At 33.1% G+C, this 22,537-nt stretch overlaps 1 protein-coding gene across 1 annotated transcript; it reads right to left on the reverse strand.

The window, feature by feature from the left end:
- Window positions 1–9,717: 9,717 nt before the first annotated feature.
- LOC149898229 (uncharacterized) lies at window positions 9,718–10,581 on the reverse strand. The gene has a single exon (XM_090115265.1). It carries the CDS (start codon window positions 10,579–10,581, stop codon window positions 9,718–9,720), a length of 864 nt encoding a protein of 287 aa, XP_089971391.1.
- Between the last annotated feature and the right edge of the window lie 11,956 nt (window positions 10,582–22,537).

Raw genomic sequence — 22,537 nt, forward strand, 5'->3', positions numbered from 1 at the left:
TATCTGAGAATATCGCTTAAAATCTCCAATATCCTAGCTCGTACATTCGATATTTTGCATTATTACGTCCCGATAGATGACGCGAGTTATTTAATCTATGAATAATTTATCAGCTGAAACTTTCATATAAAATTTACTCGTAATACACCTCAATTTGAGAGTAAATTGTGTTTCATGTGGTATAAGTTTATCATGAATAATATTAGTGAAATATGGTACATTTTAGTGGGAATAATTTTAATGGGAGATGGATTAAATATTAACGTCAAGGTACTAGTTTCGACTATTTCGTTCGTTTGTTTTAAGAAAGAACCTAGTTACTCAGAGGTGAAATGGATAAAATAAATTGCTATTGTTCAATTTATCGTGTATCTTATAGATATTGAATATAGTACATAGCCATATGTTTCTTTAGTATAAGTTCATAAAATAATTGTGAGCTCTAGCCTCTATCTACTTTGTAGGTACCGAAATTGTAACAAAACAAGTAATGTTAACATGTCCAACTTATGAGCTAAATTTCGTCAAGAAAATGTAGTTCAAATTTAATCCAACCCCATTAACGTTAAAAGCTTACAAAACTCCAAAACGAGCATGAAAAAGAAAACCTATTACCAAGCGCTAGCCTTTACAATTCAAATCCATGCAAAAGATTGAACGGAAAAATACAAACGACTTTTAGTTGAACTTTGTACGGTTTAAACATTTTTACATGAAGACAAATGGTTTCTATGCATCGGGATTATGGACTCGATTGGAGGACTAATGGACTCTTGTTTGCACAAGTGGCTTGCACAAATGAGATGGAATGCTTCTACAATCGTATTACTGCCCCCCTAGACAAGTGGCTTTCTATTAGCGTAAAGTTCAATAGAATAGATTATGAATGTATGAGATTGACGTAATCAATCGTCGCCGTCGTCGTAATCAAACGTCAATCTCATACATTCATAATCTAATCTATTGAACTTTACGCTAATAGAAAGCCACTTGTCTAGGGGGGCTGGTGATCTTTGTTTTGATATGCTAGTGATGCAGATTTATGGACTTTAGACATTGAAATTCTTGTTATTGTGTATTTTATTTTGTTGTATTTAAAACTAGCAGTCCGCCCTGGCTTCGCACGTGGTACATGTTAACGTTTACTATCCATAAGAATAAATTAAAGAATGGGGCGTTCTCGAATTTGCACTGAGAAACGCATTTGGTGTTTCCTTTTAAAGTGAACTAAATAATTTACATAAAATGATCGGTTTAATATTGTTTGCTACATATTTTGAACGCTAGGTATCAGGTAAAAGGTAGAGTCTAACCGTAAAGGAGCTCTCCCATAAATATCTACCATTCTCTTACTACCGTCATATAGACACTTAAATCCTTTTAAGAATTCATCAGCTCTTACAATTTAGGACTAAATAATGAATAAGGCTTTATGGCAGTATCATAAAGAACAAGACATAATTTTGTTCTACGTTAAGTTTATTTTTTTTTTAATTTTTTCTTAAAGACTAGTTCTTACTAAACAACCAAAGAGGCTACATACAACCTTAAAACAAACACATTTACGATTTCCTTACAGGCGACGGTAACATGGATTCTCTAGGTGAATTTAAATGGTTTACACCGAGAATGTTCAAGCACCGAAGCAATTTGGCGCGAGAGCACAGATAATACATGTTTTGTGTAGTCTGTCTCGCCACAGAGTATAAATAGACGGTACCAAAGAGTTACAATGAATTGCTATTTTATTATTAATAAAGCTTTATCGACAAGGATGGTTAAAAGTACAGAATAATTATCAGTACAGACATAAAATATCTATTCAGGTGAGTTTAAAAAAAATAAATTGTGTTATTAATGAATTCGTGTAGTTCATATTTCTGTAAGTTATAAGTTCGGAATTTAATTAGCAAACGACATCATATCACGTCAAAGGTTGAAATAATTTTAATTATGTGACGGAAATCGTGAGTAAAAAGATTTTAAATTGTATTCTGTTCGAGCTTAATTCTTGGGAAGTTTTTTTAATGAAATTAAGTAAGTATTATTTTCAGGATAATAAATATATTGCAATGTGTACCTATATCCTATGGGCGTCGCACACTAAGTTATAATAGCTATATTTTAGCTACCATTTTAAATATTATTCTAATAGAAATCTTGTGATTATTCCAATATACAACGTACTTATTAGGATTAATGTAATTACTAATTATTATTAATACTAATAAAATTATTATATCACATAAAAGAGTATACATTCTGTAGTATTTTATACTGTGGCATAAGATATTACGATCAAGATTTTGGAGAATGCATGGAAATATTTGGTAAGGAATTAGGTGTGATGTAGGTACGCCCATAATATAATATTATAATGTGGGCATTTTTGTCTTAGGGGGGAGTTTTATTGCAATTATAGAAATGCAATGGCTTGGGTATTTATGTATTACCTAATAATAGATATATTTTATCGTTTTCCATACAAAAACTACTTTTCGACCGGATCTGCCTAGCTAAATTTTTTTGCAGTAAGTTTATCTAATTTTTAATAAACGTGTCAAATCCAAAATCATTAAAATCCTAATAACTTTCGTGTGTTTAAAATAATATAAAAGCTTTTAAGTAAAATAATAATGTTTATATATTACTTACTACCAGTAAAATATGTGACACCACAACTGACTTATTTACGATGTAATCAGAAAGATGGCTTTTATTGTACAGTTAATGGTCTATCAATACATAAATGAACTATATTTGTCAGCAATAAAGGAACGATGAAAACAGATTTAATACTATGAATGGAAAACACGGCCATCATACATATTTTTATAAGCCTACTGTCATTGAAAAAATGATATTAAAGTAAAAATTTAAGTATGTATCTACAATAATTTAGTAATAACCCTTAATATTTAAAAACATAGCATACTACTTATACCCTACCATACGTAAACGTATTGTTATGTAAACGAAAGCAAAAACGAAAATATTACATCGAATATAATTATTCAAATCAATATAAACTTAAATAGCAAAAAAAGTCCGAAAACATTTATATATAGAGAATGTAATATATTGGAGGGATATTGCTTCTAACGAGTCAATTTGTCACTTGCCAACAAGAAAACGTGAAAAAAGTGGTGAAAAAACGTACGAGCGCAATTCTTTAACAGTTATTACGCGATTATTACTTATAGAACATTTGAACTTGTAACTGTTAATGTATTTATGTACGTGACAATCATAGATAAGTCTCCAAAAAATTTATGGTTTCAATAGAAAGGATAAAATTAAATTCCGAAACCAATTTCGGCACTTATTCGAAGGTTGTGCAAATAAATAATAGTTTTGTAAATTCTCTTTTGACTCACAATGTACGCTTGAGGACCCCAATATTATTGCTGTGCTGTGTTCCTCAGAAAGTTTTTCACGATTTATGCTTCCTGATAGTGTTGATATTTAAACACGCTTTGATGTTATTTTCATACATAATTTGTAAATTTAAATCTATACTAATACTAGCGGTCCGCCCCGGCTTCGCCCGTGGTACATATGAAAAATAGAGGCCGATTCTCAGACTTACCCGATATGCACAGAAAATTTCATGAGAATCGGTCCACCCGTTTCGGAGGAGTATGCAGACTAACATTGTGACACGAGAATTTTATATATAAGATTATACTTAAGATTTTGTTTGTTTATTTGTTTAAACGCGCTAATCGCAGGAACTTCAGGTCCGATTTGAAAAATTGTTTCGGTGTTAGATAGCCCATTTATCGAGGAAGGCATATAATATCATCACGCTAAGATGAACAGGAGCGGTCGAGTAATGTGGGTGAAACCGCGGAGCACAGCTAGTACAAGATAACCCAAAGAAAACTCTCCATAAGCTATGAAACTGGCCATTATAGTTTTCTAATTATAACTTGATTTATAATATAAATGCCTGAACACATTAATTTGTATGTAGCAAGTTTGAATTGCCTCACTTTTAGAAGTTGTATTGCCTTTTCACTTTTGTACCTAGCTTCAATAATAATTGTTGACTTCAAAAGCACTAGATTTTAAAATGAATAGCTATTTTGTTAAATAATACAATTGCATCATTTTTACGACACTAGCTTTTCAGAAAGCAGTAAAAGCCTATCTCTTATTCCACTTACTTCAATAACAATCAATTTAAGCAATAATGGACTTTAATTGAAACGATTACAGAGGTGCTATTACCGCGGCAGGCTTTATCGATCGTTAAGATTAACATTGCCAAATTACAATGTCACGGTGAAATTGTTTAGGAAACTGATTGGAGTCGTTTACAAAGTAACAAATAGTAGATATCATTTTGCGAAGTTTGATCTTTATATTTTGGGAGTTGTAAGGGTATTTTTAGTTATGTTACAAGTTACAAACCTACAAGTAAATTTAGTTTCATTTGTGGTACTTTTTAGCATGAAATACTAGTAACAATATATTACAAATATTTTGTGAAAGGATTGGTGTTTTATAAACCTGTAATTTTGTAAGAATGGTTATGAGACAATGATGATGGTAACACAATACACATAGCAGCTGATTAAAGGTATAATTATGATATTAGGTAGATATATCCCATCTTTTTTTACCACGTCTGGGAAGTCAAGTGCATAATCTAGTATTTTTAATAACTTTAAAGAATTTACTAAGAAAAATAACACCAAATCAATACGTAGTACTTATATAACAAAATCGCTTTCTCTGTCTCTATGTTTCTATGCGTAAATCTTTAAAACTACGCAACAGATTTCGATACGGTATTTTTAATAGATAGAGTGAAGAGAAATGTTTTAGTATATAGTATATAATTGGATTTTAGACAAAGCACACGAAGCCGCGGGCGGAAAGCTAGTATAGTATAAAAATTTACTTTTGTCAGATAATCTCAATCAACGCAAAACTAAAAGTGGGTTAAAGGTTTGGTCTCCGATAAACGAAATTGAGTTTCCTTTAGTATTCAAACTTTCTATTTTCTCTTCCGTTTTATTATTTACGCTTCCATCAATTTTATCCAATTCCTGGGTTTTAATAGTTTAGAATTTCACCATAAATTGAACTCGTTATCATACGAATAATTTAGATTGCTTATGTTCGGAACAGTCTAAATATATTTGCATACATTGTTGTTGGCAATTATGAAGAATAATACTTCACGTTATATTTTTAGTTTTATGAAAGCAGCTTATATTTATTTTGGAATATATTGATGGCATGTTTCGTGTTGATACAATATCTATTTTCGTACCACTTCCAGCTTTTCGTTTATTGCCAGCAATTTTAGAAATCCAATAAAACTTTATGATTTATTGTGATTATAAGGATATTGTTTAAGTAATGGATTACGTAAATTGGTTTTGTGTTATTTCTTTAATTTTAATTTAAGAAATAAAGTAATATATTTACATCCATATATAAAGTGGTTTTACATCACTAATAACTCAGACGCGGTTATAAGGATTTTTATGATTTTTCTTTCGTAGGATTTGTCTCTGCATGAATTAGAATAAATGAAAAATCTGGTTAAAAGCTAAAAAAGAGATAAAAAGACTGATAGTTTCAATAAAAAGTTAGCTATTACGTTATATTCAATCCGTTATAATTGCCTGTTACATTAAATCCATATAACATTACGGTGAATAAACGCCTGAAAATCTGACCGGCTTTGAGAATCATTTACGTATCTGTCAAATGCTAACCCACTTCAAATCAATTTAAATCCACACAAGAACCCTTTCTTCATCTAAAATAATCCCTCTCCGCTATATTGAAGTTTGTTGGGCCTTTGTAAAGTTGGGTGCATATCGGACTATAAGCTCTTGCCAAAGGTTCTACAGAGCATGGTAATTATGTGTACGAAGCCTTATATTACAAGCAATTTGGTCTGTAAAGTGCGGTAAGTTGCTGCGAGCGTACTGCACTAGTGCACCTTTAAATACTTCCAGAGTAAGCTCAAAGGGAGGACGCATTATAGTAGAATACTTGACCACCAGATGCAACCACAACTTTAATTTGTCGTCCATTTGGTAATTGTAAAATGGAATGGTAGGAAACGATTTCCAGGAAAGAAGGATTTTCAGATCTCGTGTGAAGTCAAATACTATAAAATATACGATATATCCGACCATTTATTATATATTTTATGGTGCCATTTCGAGCGTGTTCGAAAAAGTACTAAAGTATTAAAATAAAGTATCGCTCTATATGTTAATTAAACTTTAATTTTTAAATCCATACTTGTATTAAGAGCGCATATTCTATTTAACGCAAGTCAAAAACTCCGCGATCTATTACGATAGATCGCGGCTTGCGCTATCCTTTTACTATGAACAGCATGGGTCCACGGGAGAGCGCCGAGCAACATGTCCTCTCTCTGGAAAGGCTCGCTGCCGACTGATTTTAATCGGGTCGCGCGCAGTGTTTTATAGTACTTTAAAAAAATTTGTAGAAAAATAATAGAGGTACCTTAGTTGATTTTTTAAATTTTATCTTATAAGTAAGACATTCTTTTATTGCAATATGTATAAATTATATTCAATAAAGTCAAATATCTTGGTGAAAATAATCATTTTGTCGACTATAATTTCTAAAAAAATTCAAATTGTTCGGATTTTAATTTCGTAAGTTAGGAGTCCAAAATAAAAAAATCTTTTAACTAACTATTTTAATAAGGATTTTTGCAGTTAGTTAAAAATAATTGTGTGTTAGATCTGTCAGTAATTTCAGATATTTTTAGCTTCGAAATTGACACTAAAAGTGAAATCAAGTAATCATCGGCTCAGTTATCTTGATGGTATTCAGAAATACTGTATTAATTGAAAAAAACTCTTAACTAACTACATAGACAATAAAATTTCCTAAAATTATTAGTAATTCATATGTTTGTAAGATAAGTGGTTGATGGACAATCTGGTTTGAAAAATCACATATTTGAGCCAAACAGCGCACGGACCGCGTACACGGCCTTAATACGGATATATGACATGACTAATATGACTCAATTGACATATTTATTACTCGTTCCTGTGTGAACCTTTCTTTACAACAATCCTTTATAAGCAATACCATAGACAAATATAACCTTATATTCGTCCATGGCAATACTTAGCAATTTCATAGCAATATAGCTAATCAATTAAGCTCAACCCAATACAACAAATCCGTTCTCAAAAGAACAAATTAGTTGATTAAAGAACGAGTAACGAATCTCTTTGAACACTAAGAAAACTCTCACGTACAAGCTATATGAAATGTAGCCATTCTAGTATTATATTATCAGTGGCAACACTAAATCACTCCCAACGGACACAGCGGTTTCAAAGTGATTCATTTTCGTTAACCGATCGCCTTGGTACTTGATCTTTGTAAGTAAATAGATCATACGTATTGAAGGTACCATCAATCTTATTTGTATTGAATTGTTATTATTTAGAAAATTGAATTTGTTTGCTCATCTTATTTTTAAAATATGTTTATTCATTTTATTTCATGTAGTAGTTAAAATTATTATAATTAGATGTTAATGTCGTTTTCAAAATATTCTATAATCATAACTTATTTCTAGGCTGTTGTTCAGTAGTTTTTTTACACACGTTTTAAAACTAAACACTGTTTTGCACGCCTCATAAGCGAAGCGTTGAGGTGGGTACTACTGTCACTTCGCGCAAAACATCTGATTTTTCAAACTTAAAATGTCTTTATGTATCATACATTGCACTTGTAAGATAATACATACACACACATATTAAGAAAAAACACTATTTTTAACATTCATGATATTTTTTATGTCATTTTTGTTATTTAAACTAGTTAAAAAACAGTTTAAAAAAGTTCTGTCTTGGACGTCCGTGTGTCTGTATGTGCGGAGGATTTTCTTGTTAACACGATAGCGACCGAAATACTTTACTAATCGAGTCTTTTTTTTTCTCTTACGCTTGAGTATGCTCAGGAATAGAACCCTTTCATTTTTCAGGGTCTGATTCGATGTGGTTTAATTGTTATTAAATAAACAAAAATAATAATTAATAAATAAATATTAAAAAAAAATTATGAGGCGTGCACTTTTGGATTTTCCAAATTATTTTTATGTATCGCAATTCACATTGTGGCTTATTTTATTTATAATTTGAATGTTAAATGTTCATTAAATTTTATTTTTATGAATGTTTACCAAGTCATTAACCTCATAATATAAATTGGTTATTCATAAACCGATCTCAAAGCTTTCGTTTATCTAAAGCGTGAAATTTACATAAAAATACTAAAAGCATAAACACTGACCCTCTTCATAAGAAAAACTGCGGGAAAAGTGACGTAGATTCCTCTTAAATTCCTATAAGGTGAAGCCTCTGATAAAAAATAAATTGTGTACGATAAGATGAAAATCGGCTTTCAACGTAAGTTGTTACTTGATAGAGATTTGTCGAGCGATTCTGTGAAAGTTGGGCAATTATGATTGTGATCGTAACGTATTTTTGGTGTTTTTGAATGGTATTGTAATATAATAATAATAATAATAATAAGGGCGTAGGGATGTGACGACCCCATCGCCCACGGTTGGAATATCTATTGTCTACGTGACAATAGATATTCCACCCGTGCAATCAGTCAACCCGCAGGACACCTTGTGGCGGGGTGTCGGGGAGTAGCGACCCCGCGGGAACCGAGTGCTCCCGGGGGAGGCCCCTGTCTTCATCTCCGGCTCGCCTTCACCGGCCGGTCGGAGTGAAGCCTGACGAGGACAGGACCCCCACCTCTGGCTTGCCTTAACCGGCCGGTCAGAGTGGAGTCGCGAGAGCTTTTAGCTCGAAGGGTGGATGCGAATCATAAGTGGCGAGTGGGCACGTGATGCTGGACCCTCAGGGAGCGCGTGATCGTAGTTTAAAGTCCAGGGACGCCTCTCCACCCTTAGCTGCTCACAATATGTTGCCCCCTTGTCGCACTATTGCAGCGACTTATTTCGGGGGCCCATACAGTGAGAGGGCGAGTCACCACCTGCCAACAATTTTTTGCTATATCTTAGTAGAAAGGCAGGTGCCATAGTCTTCCATAGTCCTTAATTCCGGTCCATTAACATCCCATTCCATAGCCCAGTTTATTTTATTCCCTTATCTTGCAATAGTCCTACATCGGCCGCGGACTGCCCAGGGCTGTATCTCTATAGTGCAGTCATGGGCAGGCTGCGGCTGGTGTCCCACAACACAGTAAAGTTCTCGAAAGGGCCTCTGCGTGTTGGATCCGTGTCCCCACGTAAGCCTTCCAAAGGACCGGGTACCTTCCTTATGATGGTACCCGAGTATTATGGAATTGAGATACACATATAATAATAATAATAATAAAAATTCTTTATTGTACACAAAAAGAGAGGATAAAACAATTATACAGCAAAGTACAGAACGAGTACACAGGGCGGTCTTATCGCTTCGAGCGATTTCTACCAGACAACCACAGCAAAGGAAAGCTGCAGAGAAACGGAGTAGGTGGTGCACAACTGAAAGTTGAATTTTAATACATATAAATATATATACATACAATACATACATATACAATATACATACATACATATAATATATACAATAAATATACATACATACATAAATAATACATACAAATACTATACATATACTTACTATATACTTATATATACTTACAAAACAGTGTTAAGGTTCAACATCATTATCATCAATCTTGTGATAAGGATGCATAATGGTTCCTTAGCTCCTTTTTAAAAATAGGCAGGCTTTGAGCTCTCCTCACAACCTCGGGTAATGCATTCCATAGCGAGATGGCGGTGACAGTAAAGGAAGAGTGAAAGAATTTTGAATGATGATGAGGGAAAGATAATGTCAGTTTGTTCGAGGATCGTAAAGCTAGGGAATGGTTGGAAGATACGTAGGAAAAGTTTTGTTTCAGGTAAGGAGGAGTTTTAGGATCAAATAAAATGGAATACAAGAGGTGGAGTATGTGAGTATTCCGGCGAAGGCGAATTGGAAACCACTTGAGCCTGGCTCTAAATTCAGAAATGTGGTCGTATTTACGCAGTCCAAATATAAATCGGATACAAAGGTTTTGCAGTCGCTCAAGGGAGTTAAGCTGGCATTCGGTGAGGTCGGGATAACAGACATCTGCATAGTCTAAAATAGGGAATAGAAGGGACTGTGCAAGCGCAATTTTAGTGGGAATTGGTAAAATATTTCGGAGTCGCCTAAGGGAAGCTGCAACACCAAACATCTTTTTGCGTACTGCGTTGAGTTGTACCGTCCAGGAGAAGGTTTGGTCAAAGTGCAAGCCGAGGTTTTTGGCAGTAACGGAATAGGGAATAGGAGTGTTGTTGATTTGGATGGAAGGAATAGCGGTCCAATCAACTTTGGCAATTAATTGAGGACTTCCTATGATAATAGCTTGCGTTTTGGACGGGTTAATAGATAAGCCATATTTATTACTCCAGTCGGCAATACTTTTTAGGTCAGCATTCATAGTTTTCACGGAGTTGTGTAAATCTAATAGAGAGCATTGCGTGTACAGTTGTAAATCGTCTGCATACATATGGTAGGGAGAAGAAATATTTTGGGAAATTGAATTAATAAAAATTGAAAAGAGGAGAGGAGACAACACGCTACCTTGAGGTACACCGACAGAAACATTGCACCAAGAAGAAGTGGAATCATCAATCTTGACACACTGCCGGCGACCTTGGAGAAAACTACGAAACCAGTCAACAGCTGCTGGAGATATGTTAAGAGAAGAGATAATATGGTGTGGTGGAATATTTTATTGTAGTCTTTTATGTTTTATGTGTGAAGTATTCGACTATCGTCTCTATGCTTGTCGTGTTGGGTTATATTTGTTTGCCTTGCTTTGGTATTATGCTTTTTTTCTTTACGTAGTTTGAGTCGGTAAGAATCATAACTCACGGCTTCTTTGCCGGGTGCCTATGCAAGATATCCCCACTAAAAAATTTCATGTTGTAACTTGTAATGATCATAATTAGCGATGATAGAGATGCTTTATTAATGACTTGTAATTAACATTTTTTTTCCATTATTTCGTATTTTTTCAACATTTTCAAAAAATTTCATTCAAAATTCACACGATAATTTTTATAATATACATTGGATAGTTTTATTTATATCTAAAAGTGGTTTGAAGTACAGTAATACTATAAGCTTACAGTTTAGTATTAATGGTATTCGTATACCACATTCAACTGTAGTGAAAATAGATCAACTAGGCTTTTACAGGCTCAATAGAATGGACAATTTGTGAATGGAGAATAATATTAAATGTTTCAGGTATTCTATACAATGGTATTGAATCTTTTAACATAATAAATACCGAATATAGTATGGTACAACAAATATGGTAATACACAAAAATAAATTAAATTTATTTTTAGCGAAAATGATTATCTTCTAATGAAATAGACATTTCATATATTTTCATGTAGAGTAACTAATTTTAAACAATAAAAATATTTTAATGTATTTCAATTTATTAAAACAAATAAAAATGGGAATAGTTGCCTAATTGAATACCAAACCATCTTTAAAATCTGTTTTATTGCTTAAGTAGGTACTATTAAAAAACTCATCTATCAACAATTATAAAAATACAATACAATTGAAATGAAATAGTTTACAAACTGTTAGCAAAAAATATGATTTTTCACAAAGTAATTCTTATTCATTTGAAAATATTCTGAAGCGAACTGTTAAGAAGTATCTCTTGACAGAAGTTTCTTTTTGCTTTTACTGTTTAATGTGTTCAATATCTTTTGCTCTAGATAACATTCCGCCAATTCAAATACACTTTATATTTATAATATTTCTTCGCTTAAATTGTCTTATAATATACTACAAAAGTGAAGAATTACCTAAAATATTCATACAAATGTTCTGTATAAAGCTATATTCCATTTACAAGAAGAAGTAAAGTAAACTTATAATTAAGTGGTAAGATATTTTTACCTATTTACGTTCGATCCAAGATATCATCAATCTAATGACCACATACTCTTCAATAAGTAGTTTTCGTCCTATATATCCAAACTTAATGCAAATCAAACGATTGCTATGGATTTCGACGATTTATAGTAATACTAGCTGTGTCACGCGGTTTTACCCGCAATGTTTCGCTTAGCGTGATGGTAAAGCCTATTATAGTCTTCCTCCATAAATGGGCTATCTAACACCGAAAGAAGTTTTCAAATCAGACCAGTAGTTCCTGAGATTAGCGCGTTTAAACAAACTCTTCAGCTTTATAATATTATAGTATAGATAGGTTTATAGATAAGAATAATACATGAGCTAAAGAAATACATGGATTTGTCTGAGTGAAACCGCGTGAAATAGTAGTAGTAATAGAGTCTCATAGTATAACATACACCTAAAATCAACCACATTAACAAAATCCCTATCAAAATAACAAGACATTTCACACGACAAGCGGAGAACGTAATTTACTTCAAAATTTCAACCGCTGAGTTAACAAATTTGTTAGTCAAGGTGAATATTTGAGAAGCGTTTACCGCATTTTGTAAGGCATCTTAATACCACTTCAATGTTATGTAAGTATTACATACATATTTTATTTAATGATCGCACCTGTATAACTGAAATAACCTGTATTCTCACCTCTAATAATGGAACCCTCTGTAAATGAGACAGATATTTATTTATACCTGTATATCTGAGACACTGGGTAAGTGGAATACCTCTATAAGTGAAATGACATTGCAGGTCCCTTGAAGTCTCACTTAACCAGGTTTCACTGTATTAATTTAAATATATTTGTAATTTTTAGTGTTTTGTTCAGTATTTTGGTTTGTTTTCCAGAACCCCTCCTCGGGTGAAGGCCTCCTCCAACGTTTTCCATTTTTCCCTATTTATCCAGTCGTGGCCAGCCGTCTTGACAATCTCGTCCTGCCATCTCGTAAGCGGCCTTCCTCTGCAGCGCTTTCCCAGAGGGCCGGTCCATGACGTTACTCTCCTTGTCCATCTCTGGTCCTGAAGTCGCGCTACATGTCCCGCCCACTTCATAAGCCGCCGCGACATATAACCTTTAAATACTGGGGATAGCAGATTGTATTGAATGGGAACATTCCATAATTTTTAAAAAGTAAAGCATTTAAAAATTAAAGGATATTGGATTCCAGGATATGGCAGGTAAAATTTCTAAAATCTGTCAATGCAGTTCTATTTCTTTCTAAAGATAAGGAATGTTTCTATTCAGTAAAATTTGCTATCTCCAGTATTCAAACTCAAAGTACTTTTCCTCCAGAACCTATACAAATCCCCCTTATATAATATATCTTCTTATATATAAAATTCTCGTGTCACAATGTTAGTCTGCATACTCCTCCGAAACGGGTGGACCGATTCTCATGAAATTTTCTGTGCATATCGGGTAAGTCTGAGAATCGGCCAACATCTATTTTTCATATGTACCACGGGCGAAGCCGGGGCGGACCGCTAGTATATATATATATATGTATAAACAAGAAAAATATAGGTTAAGTTCAGTAAAAAAAAAACCAAATGTTATTTAAGTTTCTTTTTTCTGGAAATATAAGGCTTTTTTATTTTTATTTTATTTTATTATGTGTCGGGGCTCTTTCAAAATTCCCATCCTGTACATATACAACAGCTATAGCTGTTCCATAAACGATTCCCAAAGGCTTTAGTAAAGTGATAATTCATATAAAGACATCGGAAAAGGATTGTCTTTCCGACGTTTTAGCTTATAATGGATCGAATTTTATATTCTCGTACGAGTGGATTTGGACGTTTAAGATTTTAGCCTCACTTCACTAGTTCGACATGTTTTTTGGTAAAATTTATCCGAGCTTTCCTGGTGATTATGGATGTGATTTTGATATTTTGCTGTATCATGGAATTTTTAAGATTCAAAAACAAATTTTTCTTATTATTCATAGCAGAGCATATCGGTATATAATGTATAAGAATATCTATAATTTTAAATGAATCGCAAAATGTGTTGGTAAGCGCATAACTTGAGAACGGCTCGATCCATTTAGTTTTTTATAATATTCCTTGAAGTACGAGGATGGTTCTTATGGAGAGAAAACGTAAACATGTTCCAAATCGAAGCCGGGGCGGACCGCTAGTACAATATAAAATGACGTGTTATCATAATTATCTTGATTTTGACTTACAATTTTTGTTAAAGTTGGTGACAATTGATTAATTATTTATTAAATGAAAACTGCGAACCTCGAATTATATCGTTGTTGTAAATACAAAGTATATTTTCACGTTCTACAAACTTCCAGTGATTGTATTTTCATCTCTCAACCTACTTTAATTAAATCTATTTTCAAATCATTCCCAATATAAATTGAGATCCCTCAAGTACACTTTTGATTAGTTCACCAACAGTCCTCATTGAGAAGTGGACTGTCTAATCCAATTGGGCCCACGCTAGTAGTAGAGACATCAGATAATAGACTTTAAAATAACTAAAAAGGGCTTTTATCTTCACTTTTTATCAAAGTATGTTTTGTACTTTTTTACTGACGAAATATTAAAAAAATAGGGTGTGCGCGGAGCACACGTGTAAGAAGTGAAACTTCTTTGGATTGAAAGATACCAAAATACCGCCTTACTTGACGTGACGGTATTACCATAACGCGACCTTGAAATTTGACTCTCGACGCGTCTGAAGTTTCACTTCGAAAATCGTAATGACATCTATATAATGCTAATGCAAAGATAATTCTTATTTCATTGTGCTTACAACTTAGCACAATATACTATTTTCTGCAATAGTTAAATATTTTAACAACTAGGTATACTATACTAATAATACATAGGTATATATAACGTCTGTAAGTTGCTCCTACAATTATGTAAAAATTATTATACCAATAGAGAGCCATATTATATTTTGCAAGGTGATCAAACTGGGAATAAGCGGCTAGTACGTATTATTCATAGAAATTCAAGACAAAAACCATTTTCCTTATCAAATAGATGGAAACAAAACGACCCTATTCCTCAAATGTCTTTTTTTAACGGGTTAAGGCAGTCAAGGCTACCAGTGCCCGTCTGCCCGTTGTCTAGTCGAGGTAATTATTTCTTCGAAATGGAAGAAACAAAGGAATAACTATTACAAATTAGTACACGTCTAAAACGTTATACAATTTTCGTGATGGATTTTGTTTGAAACTTTATTAGGCTTCGAGTATTTGGGAGATAAAAATGTGATGGATTGTGTAGACTTAGGTGCTAGTATTTTTGTTAAATGTCAAGGGCTTACTGTTTCCAATCTCTGTGAGAATGAATATTGTTAATGAAGTTTGTAATCTGAAACAACAAGTTTAATTTTCTTACTGTAATTTGTTATTTCTTTTTAAATAACTCTTAGATAAATAGTAGGCATATCTTAAAAATTAAAAATAAAAAAAAATAAAAGGACTGGAATTTGCAACAGATGCTTTAAATGTCCTTATAACTCAATGAATAATTCACAGAAAACTCATAAATAGAATAGAGCTCATAAATTCCAATTTACTGCAAAAAGCCGTGAAATTCACGTAGCAATTTATAAAATGTGTCTATCCAATTTAGTCGACATATTTCAAAGAATATCGCCGTATTTTGAGTTTAAAATTTAAGCTACGCGACGTGAATGAATAAATATTACGTTTAATATTGGAAGGAATTACTAAAATCCTAAACAAACCTCACGGGAACTGAAAATTGTGAATATTTCGTATCTATTCATACTTCAAAAGACATAATCAAGATTTGTGCTATTATTCAGACGAGAGGATAAAAATGGGAATGTATTTTGAATGAAATCTTTCGAGAAAATGTTTCCTGCCTTTTATTAACTAGTTTTAGCGCAGTGCTTTGATCGTAATGTTGTTAGTATAATTGAAGGCTATCTAATGAGTGTAGGTTAATTATATTTAAACTAAGTAGGATTCAACGTTTTTCAGTACATTCTCAATTAATGTTTACCAATTAAAACTTTGTAAATAATATTTTAAATGACATTGGGGTGGATAATTATATTTTAGATTTACATTAAGTTTTAATAAAAGTTAGTAGTAAGAGGGATATAGGTATAAAAATTGCATGTATAGATACAAATAACATTTAAACAGTATACCAGATAATTACCATTATTAATATGAAACTGTAAAACCTGATATTCTTTAATATTTTACATGACATTCGTTCAGTAATTAGGTATCTCAGAAGCTATAGAACCTTGAACTATTTCTCGATACAAGAGCCTCTTGGCCGACATCCAACCTTGTCACTTTAGACGCTATGTTAAATCTAATATTTTCGGAAGCTCGACGTGATTAATTACCTGCTTAATACAGATCAATTTGAAGATGATCTGTTCTTTATTAAATAGAGCTCTTTATAAAGAAGTCTACTAATTTGTTATTTTTTGTTTATCTGATTCAAATTAGTATGTACTTGTTATATAATATTCTAGCTGCGCTTCGCGGTTTCACCCGCAGTGCTCCGCTCCTGTTGATCTTAGCGTGATCATATTATATAGAATTTAGCCTTCGTCGATAAATGGGCTATCTAACACCGAAATAATTTTGGAAATCGGACCAGTAGTTGATGAGATTATGCTTAACTCTTCAGCTTTATAATTAGTTAGATTAGTTTCAGCTCATAATTTTAATCGCGTAGTACCAAGTCAAACGTAACCTATATCTTTATATTTTTTTGTTAATTCAAATGATGATATTACTCTATGTATTATGACTTATATTTTTACTAAATCGAAAAATAATTTTAACAATTTAAACTTATAATTTTGATATTTTAATATTGTTAAATTTACCTACAAAACTTGGGAAATACCCATCAAGTATTTTGTAAGAATGACGCGAAATTTTTTATTCATATTTTTATCCTTCGAGACGTTCATTTCTTGGAATATGAGCGTAGCTTTGGTCTAAATATGGAAAGAAAAACATATTTATCGCCTCTCAAAGCTGGCAATTTTCAAACTCTACGTAAATCTTTAGATAATTTGAGCTGTGGTATTATAGTATATTTATGGGTTAACTTTTATAAAAATTAAAAGGAACCTAATCAAGTTAATATTTCGCTTAAAGATAAGATATAAATGTTTTAAATCCAGCTTTTCATAGTTTAGGATAATTAAGATCTATTATTCGAATATAATCTTTGTTACATTGAATTTTCAGTCGAATATTTAACGATTCTGAAGCTTATTGAGTATAGTGGTCAGTCTTATACTTTTCAATACAATTTTTTTTTGCCTGACACCTTCCTGTTATGGTCATAGTATGAGATGTTATAGTGGTCCTTTTAATGCACATATTTATTCATAGAATTATTTACAAAGAAGCAAAGAAATAACTATTTGTTTAGATATGTTTCAAGTACTTTTATTTTAGTATACAATAAAAAGCAAATAAATAAATAAACTATTACAAATTTGTATACATTAGAACAATTTAAACTTAAATCTATAATAATATATTATTAAATAAAACACGTGTGAATTAGAAACATGTTATTAGGTCAAGAAGTCTTGCTTCAAATCTCAATAGCACTTTAAGATATAGAGGGGCTGGAATTAGCCGACAGCTTTATCATGATGATGTAGTAAACAATTTGATTTTAAATATAAATTGATAATAACCTACCTGATAATCATAATATATTAGATATGATCTATACTTACAAAGAGGAAAGGTTTGTAATTATGTATGTATGTATGTATGGTTTTCACGCATAAACTACTGGACCGATTTTGATGAAATTTGCCACAGACAATCTTCAGACCCTGAGAAAGAACATAGGCTACCTTTTATTGCGAAATATGTACCACGGGCGAAGCCGTTGCGGACTGATAGTCAAATATAGAGCCCTATCGCAATTTTAGATACTATTTTAATGTGTAAATTTTTTATTGTGTAGTTTTCTTAAGTCTCAGTTCATTCCAATATTAAGATTTCTAGATTTCTTCTTTCTATATAATTAATGTATTCTATATGTTTCATAATGTATTTAATGTTCTCGTTATTGGGAAGAAAAGTCATGTAAAAGAAAAAGAAAATAAAAATGAACAGAAAATTTCTTAACGGACAATATAAAATATTCTTCAAAGTTCGAGAAAATACTACGAATACGAGTAGGTACTTACAACTAAAGCTTATTAGAGCAAGTTAAGCTTTTTCAAATAATTCTAGTTGTAATATTGCGGAGTTTTCAATTGTAAGTAGGTACTTATTTTTATATGAGGATTCTCATAAATTTTTCCTTTAACGAAGAAAATTTATAATGATTGTTTAGTATACGTCATCGTTTGTAGTAAATTATTACTACTTATATAATTTTGTTATTTCACGACAAAATAATTGAAATTATCTTTAAAATTCATATAATTCTCTTGTAAGTTGCTGATATGGTAGGTATTTTAAACCTACCTGTTATTTAGGTATTCGCTGTTGTTATTATACGAAAATTTTATTTTCTGTTTGTATTTTTTTAATAAACTATTCCTCCAAATCATATGTTGTGTATTTTTTTAATTCCTGAATATAACGTTACATTAAAATACAGATTAAATACTATCTTACCGCAACGATGTTTTCTATCGACTAATAACTAAATAGCTTTCTATTCAGTCCAGACTCAAAAGACAGGTCAATGAATTCATTTTCTATTTGGAATCTTTCGTAGGCGGGAAACCTAGTAAATAAAAGAAAAACAGTTTGATTCAACCCGTTTTTGCTTAATTAAGATAAATGTAAGAAGTCCCTCCGGCTGGGTTTTCTAAAGATCTTTATGTACTTAACAATACAACTCCCAAAATACGAGGTTAAAGAGCTATTACGAACTGTCGACCAGTCGCCGGCGACTCAGTCGCCGGCGACTGGTCGACAGTGCGTAATAGCTCTTATTACCTAGGGCCGTGTAGAACTATCTCTAAGTTTATTTAACTCTAACCCGGTCCGGATTTAAAGGAAAATTCTGTGATTTTGATACTTATTATACTGTTTAAGTATTATTAACTCATAATGTTTTTTGATTACTGAAATATTATATATTTATTTATTTATTTATTTATTTATTCTTTATTGTACATTAGGTTTAATCTTATTTTATAATATCTTAATGGATTTAAATGTACAAAAGGCGGCCTTATGGCTCTAAGCCATCTCTGCCAGGCAACCTTCAGGTAAAGGACAGAGCATAATATTATACCAAAGGCTAGGAAGCCAAATAACTAATAAATTTAAAATAATTAATTTGAAGAAAAAAAAAATTATAATAATATAACAAAAATAAAGCACAACGTCACACATAATTTATAAATACAACATAAATTTATATATAAAAATTACTTATATTTATATACATATAAAATGCATAAACATAATTATACATAAGATTACAATATATAAATACTTCACTATAAATAGATAACATACATACTATATATACATACTATACAAAATATACAATATACATATAATATACAATATACATACAATATTTATATAGATAGATAGTAGTCTTTAAGCATTTTTTTAAAGGATCTTATCGTCTGGGCGCCACGAATCGTTTCAGGAAGGGCATTCCATAAACGGATACCCGATACAGTAAACGATGTACCGAATAATTTACTACCATGCACAGGAAAACGGAGTAGAAAGTTATTAGAGGATCGGAGAGTATAGGATTCAGAAGCAAGGTAATGGAAATTGGATTTCAAGTAGGAGGGAGTACTGGGATGAAAAAGAATGGAATAGAGGAGATGGAGAGTGTGAGCATTCCGACGCAGGCGTATAGGTAGCCACTTGAGCTTCTTGCGAAATTCTGACACGTGATCAAATTTACGTAGACCATATATAAATCTGATGCAGAAATTTTGCAATCGTTCAAGTTTATTGAGCTGATCTTCGCTCAGGTTCGTGTAACAAGAGTCCGCGTAGTCTAAAAGGGGAAGGAGAAGGGATTGAGCTAGCATAACTTTGGTGGGTATAGGCAAGAAACGACTCAAGCGCTTCAAAGAGTTTGCGGCAGCAAATACTCTTTTACTAACTGCTTTGACTTGAGGCACCCATGATAACACCTCGTCGAAAGTTATGCCTAGATTTTTTACTTCAGAACTATAGGGTATGACAATTCCATTCAAGTGCACAGGGGGTAAATCGGCCCAGCTTATTTTTGAGCGGAGTTGTGGACTTCCAATTATAATGACTTGACTTTTGCGTGGGTTGATCTGAATTCCAAAAAGTGTACTCCACTTACTGATGGAAGCTAAATCAGTGTTGGTCGCTCTGATAGCCTCCGGCAGAGACCCTGCGTCTGAGTGAGTGTAAATTTGAAGATCATCTGCATACATATGGTAGAGAGACGTTATATGAGGAGTCAAAGAATTTATGAAAATGGCAAAAAGGAGTGGAGACAACACGCCACCCTGTGGTACACCAGCAACGAGATTACACCACGATGAATATTGATCATCATTCATAATACGCTGCCGACGACCAATCAGGTAACTACGAAACCAATCAATTGCCGGAGGAGAGATATTAATAGATTTTAGCAAACTCAACAGGATTTCAAAGTCAACGGAGTTAAAAGCTTGACTGAAGTCTAACAATGTTAGAACTGTGAGATGCTGCTTGTCCATACTTAAACGAATATCATCGGCGACTTTGACTAGGGCAGTTACCGTGCTATGACCAGGGCGGAAACCGGACTGGTAAGGACTTAGGATGTTGTGACTGTACAAGAACTGGCTCAACTGTTTATGAATTAAGCGTTCCAGTACTTTGGACAGAAAAGGTAGGATAGAGATAGGACGATACTCATTGAAGGATGTTGGATTGTTTTTTTTAGGTAGGGGGATGACATGAGCATCTTTCCAGATGGACGGGAAGCTGTGGGACGTAATGGAAAAGTTGAGGATGTGAGTAATGATGGAAACAATTATATCAAGGATTGGGATGATCATGTTACGGCAAATGCGGTCAGTGCCAACGGCCTTCGAAGTTATGGACAAGATAATCTTCTTAACATCACCAACGGCAAATTGAGTAAAAGTAAACGGAGGATAGTTAGGAGTTGGAAGGCTAGAGATTTGATTTATGCAGGTTTGGCTACTAAAATTAGGAATAGGACTGTATGAACAGAAGAAGTTATTAAGATCATTAAGATTGAGGTCGGATGGGAATTGATGATTACTATTTTTCCCAACTCCTAATGATTTAAGAAATTTCCAAATATTTTGGGGGTCGCCGTTTTCGACCGATTCGTGGATATGGCGTCGTTGTGCATCTCTACACATAGTGTTGCAGTGATTTCGTATTTTCTTGTATTTTTCACGTTTATCATCAGACTTACAGGATCTCAGTTTAGCTTTTGCACGATTTTTTTTCTTTATCAAAAGTCGGATTTCGGGTGTAAGCCAAGGTGAAGGAGCTTGCTTTAATTTTACTGGCCTAAGTGGTGCATGCCTATCGTATAACTGAGTTATAAGGAGACTAAAGTTCTGAACCTTGTCGTCAATCGATTCAGCGTTTAAGACAGGCATCCAATTAATATTGCGGGCATCATCACAAAGTCGCTCTTTGTCCACACCACCAAAGTTACGACGCAGGACAGTTACTTTTTTTGCACGGGGCAACTGGATGTTGTAGGAGAGGAAAATAAGGTCGTGATAGGAGAAGGAGACGGCTGGGAATTGCCCGTGCTTAGGAACCAGATTAGGTGCTGAGACAAACATTAAATCTAAAAGAGAAGGAGTAGAGTTTGGGAAGAAGTGTGTTGCTTTTGAGGATAGACAATGTAAATTAAAGGAGTCAGTGATAGAAAGGAGTTTAGAGCTACGCGAATCTTTTCGTAATAAACATGTATTAAAATCTCCCATCAAAATTACATGAGTATATAGAGGGATGTGCTCGTCAAGAGTGTTTTCAAAGTTGTTGAAGAAATTAGTGGTTACAGAGGGACTATAGAAAACACCCAGAAGAACTTTTGTGTGAAGGAGGGAAATTTCGATGAGAAGATGTTCCGCCGCATCGGATGGAGGAGGCTGAGGTGAAGAGCTAATAATAGTGAAAGGAATGTGCGATCGTAAGTAAATAGCCACACCCCCACCACCCCTTCCGACACGGTCGTTACGAATTAAGTGAAAGCCAGGAAGATGATAGAAGGAAGAAGGAAGACTAGGTTTGAGCCAAGACTCGGACACCAAGATAGCGTGGAGATTAGTGCAGTCAAAAGAGATCAACATATCAGGAAAGTGCGCCGGAATGCTCTGAGCGTTTATGTGAACTACGTTGAAATTTTGAGGATAAGAGGAGAATTCGGAAGAAATTGAGGAATTAATAGAAGGAAAAGATGCATCGTAAAAATTATCGTTACTGCACGAGCTACCAGACGAGGAAATGGATAGGAATTCATCAGAGCTACTATTTATATCGCTAAAAGACATTCTTTAAAATAATTATAAATAAGAAAAA

This window comes from Colias eurytheme, chromosome 23 (genome assembly GCF_061535395.1).
Source record: "Colias eurytheme isolate Ceu_HAF_F1 chromosome 23, ilColEury1 Martin Lab GWU primary, whole genome shotgun sequence".
NCBI classification, from domain to species: domain Eukaryota; kingdom Metazoa; phylum Arthropoda; class Insecta; order Lepidoptera; family Pieridae; genus Colias; species Colias eurytheme.